The 11054-nt window shown below is 43.9% G+C and overlaps 1 protein-coding gene and 1 long non-coding RNA gene across 2 annotated transcripts in view; one reads left to right on the top strand and one right to left on the bottom strand.

Annotated features, from left to right (window-relative positions):
* Positions 1–7617, bottom strand: part of LOC135100023 (transmembrane protein 205-like) — an 8998-nt gene extending 1381 nt beyond the window's left edge. Inside the window, exons 1-5 of the mRNA XM_064002861.1 lie at positions 7071–7617; positions 5766–5950; positions 5430–5593; positions 335–421; positions 1–164 (exon numbers count right to left, since the gene is read on the bottom strand). The exon at positions 1–164 is cut by the window's left edge and continues 1381 nt beyond it. Of these exons, the coding sequence (XP_063858931.1) occupies positions 1–164; positions 335–421; positions 5430–5593; positions 5766–5950; positions 7071–7408 (938 nt within the window). The 5' untranslated portion in view covers positions 7409–7617. The remainder of the gene's footprint in view (positions 165–334; positions 422–5429; positions 5594–5765; positions 5951–7070) is intronic.
* LOC135100025 (uncharacterized) overlaps positions 1–10236 on the top strand; it is a 71905-nt gene extending 61669 nt beyond the window's left edge. The window contains exon 2 of the long non-coding RNA XR_010268487.1: positions 9419–10236. This is a non-coding gene — a long non-coding RNA (uncharacterized LOC135100025). The remainder of the gene's footprint in view (positions 1–9418) is intronic.
* The last annotated feature ends 818 nt before the right edge of the window (positions 10237–11054 follow it).

The following is an 11054-nucleotide window of genomic DNA, read 5'->3' as shown; positions in this document are numbered from 1 at the left end:
TGGAGCGAGGTGGCAGCCATCGATACCATGTTTCCAACGGCAATGATCATGTGGGTCCGGCGGAAGGCGCGGTACAGACGCATGTAGTGAGGGCAGTTGGCGAGGAGACCCGGGCTGCTGCTTCCCACCTCCTGCCCGATATTCGCCTCTCGCTCGATGGCCATCTGGGGAACATTGGCTGTCACTCAGAGGAAATGGAGTCTCTCTCTCTCTCTCTCTCTCTCTCTCTCTCTCTCTCTCTCTCTCTCTCTCTCTCTCTCTCTCTCTCTCTCTCTCTCTCGCTCCCTCTCATACACACACACAGGAGATATGATCAAAGGTGTATGATAATTACTTTGACGGTGATGAGTTTGGTGAGGACAGGTGCCAGGTACAGCCTGATTCCCAAGTTCACCAGGAAGCAGGTCACCAAGATGGCTCCCTGTTGGATAAAGAGAAAGAAAACATATCAATATACTTATCTTCACGTCAACACTTGAAAAAAAAAGTTCACAACCAGCGTTAGAAAAATAAACACAAATAGATAAACAGGTAATTGTTTGTTTGGATTTAGATAGACAAACGTATGAAGACAGATCGACAGACAGATTAATAGGCAGAAAAAAATGATAGGATAAACCAAGGTGTGTTCTGTACCGGATATGAATTATGTGAATTACATCAGAGAGGTATCCGAGACAAGGCGTCTACATACATACATTCACAAGCATCCGTCACGCCTTGGCCTCTCTGGGTACGTTATGTTAATCCGCTGATATGAGAAAAGGGTGAGACGCGCACATCTATGGGTACATTATGTAAATCGTTATCTGGAGGAAGCCATCTTGAGGCCTCTCCAGAGTGTATACGTGACTCAGCCCACGAAACCCGCTTAGGGACGCTCAAGTAAAAAAAAAAAAAGGAGAAAAAAAGTCGCGTAGGGTTCACCCCATACATTCCTAGGACGTTGATATAACAACCATCTGTTCCTCCCTCTTTACTTTGCTCCTCCTTGTGTTTACTCGTCTGACTCCCAGTTTTGCATCAAAGGAATCCTTGCTCTCATAACGCGAGGCCACCGCTGGACGCTTTGAATCACAAATTAAATAACTTGATATCCGTGGATGTGAAAGGTGCTGTATTTTAAAGAACCTGAGCTCCTGGTACCATGAAATATATTTTTTATCTTTTCTTTAATAAACAGAGAAAATAATAAAAAAAATCGCCATTTTTTCCAACTGTATACTGATTCGTCTGCCTGTCTGGGATAATGATGGGCTGTAGCTCTAAAACTAACTATAGCATTTTCTCGAAAATACTTTTATTGTGATTCACTGACAGTTACTTGTGTGATATTATTTTGAAGTAAACCTGACCTGACCTAACTTAACCTCAGAAGTGGCGGGGGGCGCTCAAGAGCGCGGTTGACGAACCAATATAAAGTTGGGAAATATGCTGACCCACAAGCCGCGGGGCAATCCACAGGAACCCATGTCAGAAATTGAGCGTGATGACCGCCAATATTTTTCTTCCTAACGCGCCTTGCTTCACTTCGCGGCTCGACACCCTTGATTTTCGGCACGTGGCCAAGGCAAGCGAAAACTTTACACTCGAGACATATTAAGGAAGTGACAGTGAAATAAAGCTTAATTCTTAGGAGAAAAATGGAGGGTAAATGCGACGCAGCAGGCATTGGGAGGGAGAGACGAGGGCTACTAATGAGGAAGTTGGAAAAACAAACGAAGGGGGAAGGTTACGTAATGGATTTTTTACGACCTCCTTACATTTAAAATTTACCACAGAGCCCCGCTGTTGTACTTGATAGGCGGAGAGAGAGAGAGAGAGAGAGAGAGAGAGAGAGAGAGAGAGAGAGAGAGAGAGAGAGAGAGAGAGAGAGAGAGAGAGAGAGAGAGAGAGAGAGAGACTAAAAACACAGAAGAAATCGTAAAAAAAAAAATAATAATTAGTTATATGATCATGAAAACTGAACATCGTGTGCTGCTCGTGGTGGAGACTGATTACTTGAATTACTACTGGTATGTAAACTGCGGGAGGGACGGAATGGCGCCTTGTCTCCTCACTCTAGGGAACAGGGGTGCGGTTTACAAAAAAATAACTGAAATCCACCTCTCATCACATATCAGTCCCCTTTCTCCTCATATTTTCTTCCCTCCCGTCCTACTTAGCCTTCATTTACTCTTTCCTCCTCTGTATTTTCTTTCCACTCGTCACCCCTCTCCTCTTTCCTCCCATATCTCTTTCTCCTTTTCCTCCTTCTCTTATTTTCTTTTTTCCCGTCTTAGTTAATCTCCATTCTCTTTCTCCTCTGTATTTTCTTTCCACACGTCGTCCCCTTCCTCCTTCCTCCCATATCTCTTCGTCCTCTTCCTACTTTTCGTCTTCTGCTTCCACCTCCTCGTCCAAATCTCAAAAGTGGTATCCAGTTTCAATTTCGGTGATTTGATTTCAATGTCTGTCTGTCTGTCTGTCTATCTATGCCCTTCTGTCTGTCTCGGTCCCTGCCTGTCTGTCCGTCTGTTTGTCTGTCTCTATCTGTCTGTCTGTATATTAGGCTTTCTCTCTCTCTCTCTCTCTCTCTCTCTCTCTCTCTCTCTCTCTCTCTCTCTCTCTCTCTCTCTCTCTCTCTCTCTCTCTCTCTCTCTCTCTCTCTCTCTCTCTCTCTCTCTCTCTCTCTCTCTCTCTCTCTCTCTCTCTCTCTGTGTGTGTGTATGTGTGTGTATCATGTCATGATGCGGAACAATTACCGTCTAATTTTCATTCATTTACGTTTTTTCGTCAACTTTTAAGGTTTTGTTTCTATTGAGGTGTACAAGAAATGGCCTCGATCCGCCGCGCCAGACGGACCTTCGCCAAATACGGACCGAAATAATTAGTTCGGGGGATCCATGTAAGTTTCACTGGATTGGGGACTTTCCAGAGGTATTATGATGCACTTTTGTTTGACCTCGCTGGGATAGCATTTCCTTATAGCAGACAGCACGTGATCATTTTGCTTTTTATACGATCATTTTTTTTATACGATCATTCTTTTTTCTACTTTCCACACGACGGGGCTAAGAATATGATGGTTTGTCTGTGTCACCCCGTGTGTGATTGCCAGCCTGGTATATGAATAGAATTTTTGTGACATAGTTGCTTTTTCGTGTATCAGACTTACATGAGAAGATATTAATTTAAGTGGTGAGATATATCGTTAAATGTTATGAAATAGAAAGAGCAATAAGGCGGGAGATAATGGGGAATATGAAAGGAAATGATGAGAGTTGTTGTTCAGAATGGTGGGAGGATAAGAAAAAAAAATACTGGAAAGAAAGAAGAAAAGTAAGAGACATAGGAGGGAAATGATTGGAAAAAAAGAGAAGAGAAAAATGACGGAAAATGAGAGAGGAAACTATTGGAAAGTAACAGAAAACTATTGAAATATAAGAGAAGAATGACGAAAAGAGAAACTAGTGAAATATATCATGGAAAATAACAAGGAATTACTCTAGAAATTGTGAAAGAAAATAATGAGAAAGCTCTCCCTCCTTAAAAAGAAAGAGATGAAACCAAGACGGGAAAAGAAGAAAGAACTTTGAATTACTCCCGACCAAAAAACAACTTAAAAAAAAAAAAGACTACCAAAACAGTTGCATTCTGACTCTTCACTATGGAACAAAATAAGAATGTATTATCATAACGTGTGAATTTTCCTCCCCTTCCCTTTTCCCTTCGTCCGTGGGAGCGAGAATCGGGGAACGCCAATTTTCACCTAGATGGCAGTGTTGGCTCGGGTCATCCGCCTCCCCCAGGACACCAAAGCTTCTCGTCTGGAGGGGTGATGAGCGAAAAGCCAGACCGAGAAGGAGGTTCGTCTGGCGTGAGAGGGATCACGTAGACACTGGTTTCTGCTCTCTCTCTCTCTCTCTCTCTCTCTCTCTCTCTCTCTCTCTCTCTCTCTCTCTCTCTCTCTCTCTCTCTCTCTCTCTCTCTCAACCTTCAGCGCTGCTCTCTTTCTCTCTTTCATTTCTCGTCTTCGCTTTTCTCGTATCCCTGGCAGCTTTCACTCTCTCTCTCTCTCTCTCTCTCTCTCTCTCTCTCTCTCTCTCTCTCTCTCTCTCTCTCTCTCTCTCTCTCTCTCTCTCTCTCTCTCTCTCTCTCTCTCTCTCTCTCTCTCTCTCTCTCTCTCTCTCTCTCTCTCTCTCTCTCTCTCTCTCTGCGTGTGTGTGTGTGTGTGTGTGTGTGTGTGTGTGTGATCTTCGCAATCATCACCACAATGAGATGATTACATGTTAACTTACACACACACACACACACACACACACACACACACACACACACACACACACACACACACACACACACACACGCCCATGTTAATTTTCTTTTCATTTCCAGTCCCTGTAAACCAAGACAGGTGTGACTGCCGCTCTCTCTCTCTCTCTCTCTCTCTCTCTCTCTCTCTCTCTCTCTCTCTCTCTCTCTCTCTCTCTCTCTCTCTCTCCCGCTTAATCCGCTAACAAACAGTAATAGCACCATAACGCCGTATCTTTTTGCTGGGCGGCGCGTTTTGGCGGTAGTCCTAAGGCTGGAATGTCACAGGTAAGGCTTCAGTGGGGGCGTTCCTCCACCAACCTAGGAAGAACCTCAACTAACATTCACTTCCTTACTGTTTATTTATAGCCTCTTCCCCTTTTAGATGCGTTTCGGTCTGCTTAGCGTACAAGTCTGGCGTAGCGTTTTTTGTGGCGGATTCTCGACTTACTAATGTTACTTCCTCACCTATAAATATGTGTGTACTATGTAGTGGAAGTGATGTCAGGAATAGTACTGCTGAGAAGACGGCGTAGGGAGCGGAGGAAAGAGAGAGAAAAAATAAAATGGGAGTGAGGGGGGAGAAAGAGAGGGATGACTGACTGGATGGACGGAAGAAGGAGAGATGAAAGAAAAAGAGATGTGTATGAACGGAAACGGCTGTGATGGTGAGGGAAAATAGATGGGTGTAAATGTAGCTTGTGTTATGGAAAATCTGTCGACGTTACGTGCTTTAGTATTTTGTTGGAAGTCTCCATAGGTGCTAGAAAGGTAGTGGTAGGTGTATTATTATTATTATTATTGTTATTATTATTATTATTATTAGTAGTAGTAGTAGCAGTAGTAATAGTAGTAGTTACGAGGGAAGCGAAGTTTACTGTGGAGCTTATTGTTTCGTATGTAGTAGTAGTAGTAGTAGTAGTAGTAGTAGTAATAGTAGTAGTAGTAGGAGGAGGAGGAGGAGGAGGAGGAGGAGGACATGGCGGAGAAATATAATTGATTAATTGATTGATTAGTTGATTGATTAATTGATATAAGGCTTTACAACATGAAGAGGAGGACGATGAGGAGGGATGGGGACAGTGGTGGCGTGGAAGAGGAAGACGAGAAGAGAGAGACAGTGAGTGGCGGCTCACCTGCATCATCTGGTGGTTGTCCCACAGGTGTGTCGGGTGGTGCCTCGTGTAGGTCACCACGGCCACCAGCATCAACACTGCGTTGCTCAGGAAGTACAGCGGGAACAACACTTGTTGTACTTGTGCGAACACGTGCCTAGGCACGCTGAGGAACAAAGCCAGACCTGCACGGCAAAATACATTGTTAATGACTGGGAATTTTTGTGTTATTAACTCATTCTCCACATTTCAAGTTGATGAGACATGGATGGATGGCTGAGTCACATGTTTTAACTGTTGGTGATTGATGCAAGACGGAATGATGGAATGAATTGCCAGCTGTGTGACTTTTCCTACCTGACACGAAGGTCATCCAGACTTGGCTCCCGAAGACTGTACTGACGGCGGCGATGTAGAGGAGACGGGTGAGGGTGGAGGCCTCGGTGGCGTGTCTCCTGGAGTCTGGGAATAGTCTGAAGGCGAGATAGACCACGGCCACGATTGTCACCAGGTGGGCAGGCTGAGAGTGTTCCATCAGCTCCCTGAAGTACAGAAGTCACGAACGTAAGTACGTGTGTGTGTGCGTGCGTGCGTTTTTTACAGAGCACTTACTGCATGTAATTGTTAATATTGGTATTCTAAAGCGAGCCAGTAAGAATTATGCCTCCCTTTCCAGTCCCAGACAGTAACACAGCGCGGCACGGGGCCAACCGCTTTTTTTCCGGCAAGCAATAAGAGGCAACGATAGTAAAGCGAGTCTGATTCCTTCATGGAGCAGCAGCAAGTGTGTGAAGGACGTCTGGTCAGGTTACGCCAGATGAAGTTTGAGCAATACATGATTTAGTAAAGTTATTCTTATGTAGCTTACGTATGCTAGTATTTTTATCTCCTAGAATTAATATGTGTGGGAGGGGAAGGGGCAAGCAGAGACAGATAACTGTGAAGGTGAAAGTGTCATCTTGCAGGTATACAAGTGTGTTTAGTCACAAAAGTAGTTATTCAGAATTAAGGGTGAGGCGTCCTTCGATGGATCAATAATGAAGCATCTTCCCGCCGTCGTCCTTCATACTAGCCACTGAGAGGCACCTGCGCTCCTCAGGTCACGGTCCCTCACCACTTATGTAACACACACACACACACACACACACACACACACACACAAACACACACACACGCGTACAGACTCGCATACTCTCACCCACCCACCCACAAACACACACACACACACACACACACACACGTATACATGTGGTAGCATTGTTAAAGTAACTTCTGACATTTTAATACAATGTCCTCACGTAACACAATCAAGAACAGGATAAAAAACAGGCACTTGTCACCTGGCTCACGCGTGGCAACGCTCACCGCTTTACACATGAACTTTCTTACATTCTTGGCTTCTTGCAACGTCACTGAAATCACAAAACATTTTGCTCCCGTGTTAATGTCATTGACACTGACCACATAAAAATGTATTTTTAGCGGCTCTCTCTCTCTCTCTCTCTCTCTCTCTCTCTCTCTCTCTCTCTCTCTCTCTCTCTCTCTCTCTCTCTCTCTCTCTCTCTCTCTCTCTCTCTCTCTCTCTCTCTCTCTCTCTCTCTCTCTCTCTCTCTCTCTCTCTCTCTCACACACACACATACACACACACACCGGGACACTAACCTATACCATGGTGCAGGCTCCTTCTTCTTGTCATTCTTTTGGTAATCACTGTATTTCTTGCCGTACTCCTTAATCTGGGCTTTCGTTATTTTAGTTGGCTCCTTCTTAGTTGAATCTACAAAGCTGTCCAGTTCTTGCTGGGTGAGGTCATCGGGAGAGGAGGAAAACACTCCGAATGCAGAGAAGGGCCTCGTTTTGTACATTTCGTCCGTGCGGAACTCGGAGATGGAGTGAAAGCGGTTACGGAACCTGGCCAGCGTCTTCCCTGATGCCTTGGTTACAGTAGCACTAACCTCAGCCAGTGCCATGGTGGGAACGTTTAAGGTTGAGGTAAACATGAAATCAGCGGGAGCAAAAGTCACGTGTTCCGAGATTATGAGGAAGGTAGGGCTTCGTGGGGCGTGCCTAGAAGGGCAGGGAGTTCCCGTAATGTTTCTTCCCTCCCGTATGAAGAATCGCTTGACAAGCAATGGACGTTTCAACTTCCAGGTAGGTTACCCGAGTTTATCTGCTGTCGACTAGATAACGTCGAGGTGTGACTGGGTAGCGTCGCGGCGGCTTATATATATCCATCTGTGGTGAGTTGCCAGTGAGTCAGTAGCTTAGGAAAGATTTGGCAACTCATCGAGTAAGAGTAACTCATTGACTGGTACCATATGCCAATATTCAATTAAATGGTTTTGACACGTGTCCACAGGCTCATCTGTTACAAATCTCACGATGCATGTATACGATGCAGGTAATTCAACGAACTGCCAGTGTCTATGATAAGAAAGAATGTAAATGTAAAATCAACATGTAGGAGAGGACGGCTGCCAAAAGTAAGATTTTTCTTATACAAGATGGAGTACTACGACCTAACCTTCTGTTCTACATATTCTTGCATCACTACTGAACTGAAGCTCGTCTTGATGAAAAGTTCTAAAGAAAATTATTCCGGTAGAAAATATAATTTAGAAATAAATGTGACGGTGGCAGAACCTTCAAGCTGTCACGTACGCCACTGCTCTCTTTCTCTCTTCGCATAGTGTAAGGCAACGTAGGAAAAGCTCTCGCTCTTACGTAACCTTTCATGACGTCACGGATGGTCAGGCAGACGCGTGGATTCGTTATTGACGCAGGCAGAGCATTAAGCCTGGTTGTGAATCTTTTTGGGGATGCACGTCAGAAAGAAGAATGTGCAGCTGTGTGAGTTTGAGTGACAAACGAACAGAGAGCGTTTTAATAATCTGTCTGCCAGAAAATAACAAACCTAACAGTGAACAATAAGGAATACAAAGTACTCTAAAAGCTATGTTTTTTCTCTTTCCTCTCACGAAGTCTTCTTGCATCCATGCACGCGAGCTCTCATACTCGTACAGCCACCCTCTCACCGTCCTCCAGCAGGGCTCCCTTACTCCTCCCTCCCAGATAACGACATTCACTCGACTCCTCCCACTCTCGATGCTCCGCCTCCTTAACAGGTAACCCTGACACTGCCTACAGGTGGAGGTCTCGTCGCTTCGAGGGCAGCTACGACGTGACTGACAAGGTCTGTGCGCGTAATAAGATCCTCACACAAAAGCAGACGTTACGAAACAGTTCAAAGTTGACGCACAGTGAACGCTATCCTCATCCTGCAGTGTCTGTAGTTTTCTCTGCTATCACTCATCGTGATCCCAGGGACGAAAAAAAAAGTGTTAAGGAGAGTGATTAAAATAAAGAAAGAAAGAAAGGAAGAAAGAAAAAGGAAGACAATAATACCGATGGTTATCTATCTATATATTATGCAAGGATATTACTTAAGGGGAGACAAACCAGACATGAAGGGAGCATAGATACAGAGCAGGGATTGTTACCCCCTCGCTCCACCCCTTTTAGTCGTCTTACGAGTCGCAGGAAGCAGGATGACACTGCTCCACCCTAGCAGTAGTGCCTCACTGGGCCGACCCTCACGTAGGAGGTGCTAGTAATAATACACGACAATATGTTAATATGTGAAGATGGTAATGATGATAATGATAATGATAACAGTAAGAAGTTGTAGCCTTTACTACAATATTACTACTAATAATAATGGTAATAATAATAGCAATAATAATGATGATGATAATATTATTATTATTATTATTATTATTATTATTATTATTATTATTATTATTATTCAGGACATCTTGGAATGTGCATTACACTTTCTTAACTTCAAACACACACACACACACACACACACACACACACACACACACACACACACACACACACACACACACACACACACACATACACATACACACACACACACACACACAGTACGATGTTCATTGTCAAACACGTACTAAGTCTTTTTTTTTTTTTTTTTTTCGTTTCAGATGAATGTTGACAAACGGAGTTCTCAGACAATATTTGTAAGGCTTGCGTCACGCCATCACATGAGCCGAGCTCCGGGAACACCTTGCTGAGAATGAAAGTACACCACCAGTAACATTCATTAACTATCAGAATGAGGGAGTATAGACGTTGGATATTCATTCCTTCGACTTCTCTTGATATCATCCTTCGCTTCTTAGGATGATTCCTAACCTCAGCCACTGCCTCACGACTTGAGGCATGACGTCGCTGTGGGCGCGACGTTATGCGCGACGTCAGTTGGTAGGGTTCAGGTCAGTCACCTCTGTATGGTTCCTGCTGTTGTGCCTCACGTTCAGACGGCCATGCCTCTTTACAGCACACCCGCGGCGACCCTTCCCCGCGATTATCTCATTGGTTGCTGCGTGGCGATTCATTGACGTCAGTAAGGCCTTCTCTCATCTACAAGAAAACAGGAAGCACAGGATTTTTAAACAAAGCAATGATTTATGAATTCACTAATATTGCGATAGAAGAATATCTAGACAAAGAGTGTGGGAGGAGGCAGTCGGCTTACGTGTCCAGCACAGATAATTGATTCAGGAATTAATATTGACGTGCTTTGTTTTATATATGTATTAGTTTTTGTTTGTTTATTTTCTATTCATTTATTATTAATTTATTTTTAAAAATAGCAATGTGTTTCAGCTCATGTGATCTCGAAAGACCGTTCCTGACCCAGTAGGGATATGAATGCACTAGAGAGCATAGTTTATTTTGACTTGGGCAATAAGGGATGAGGAACAAAAGATAAAAATGGTAACTTAAATGTGTGTCTACATGTAATTCGTTTCATTGTGCTTCCTTGCTTGAAACTCTTAGTAGATGGCGTAGTCGTGTACTGGTAAGGGGGCAAGAACTGACCACATCCTGCCCTGCCGAGCTGGGGAAATCAAAATAATTCCAAAGGCCTTGGAAGAAAAAAGCCACCGTGTCCACTGTGTGTCGTAGAAAAGTGACTAAGGGACTAGAGATTTCTTCCTGCGTATTGTATTTCTTTTAGTGAGGCAATGTGTAGCGTTTTGTCTCAGCTGATCCTTCATTAAGGAGGATTTCAGCCCGGCATTATAGACAAATGTACGAGTACGTGTCCGTCTTCGTGAGGAGACGTTCAGGAAAATAGATGAAGGTCGAAAAAATCAGAGGGAATGTACCGATCCACTCCAGATGTGCTAAAAAATGGTGATGTCTTGAAGCGTTAGACGATTGTAGCACACGATGCATTCTTGCACTACGAAACTCCTAATCCTGTTTTTCAGGATCAGAACATTCGGAAGATTTTTATCTGCTGCCTTGACACTTTGTTTCTGTATTGATGCTTGCCATCTGCTGTCAGGTATATGGCATGTCGATATAAGATTTTCTTTTTATGTATATTTAGGAGATTGGCATGTGGTGGGGATCGGGAAGCCCGCTCATAATTGCTCTCCTAAAAAAGAAACAGGATGAAATGAACCACGAGAAATAGCTTCTTTAAAATAGCTCAAGTCATAGGCAGGAGGGAAAATAGAAAAAAGGAAGAGAGTTCCAGAGCTTACCAGTAAAATTAATCTCATTTACCAGACGCCCAACTCAGCAGGGATTAAACAGTTCACGTGG

This window comes from Scylla paramamosain, chromosome 4 (assembly GCF_035594125.1).
Source record: "Scylla paramamosain isolate STU-SP2022 chromosome 4, ASM3559412v1, whole genome shotgun sequence".
NCBI classification, from domain to species: domain Eukaryota; kingdom Metazoa; phylum Arthropoda; class Malacostraca; order Decapoda; family Portunidae; genus Scylla; species Scylla paramamosain.
Note: the sequence above shows the minus strand (reverse complement) of the source record. Positions and strands in the feature narration are given on the sequence as shown.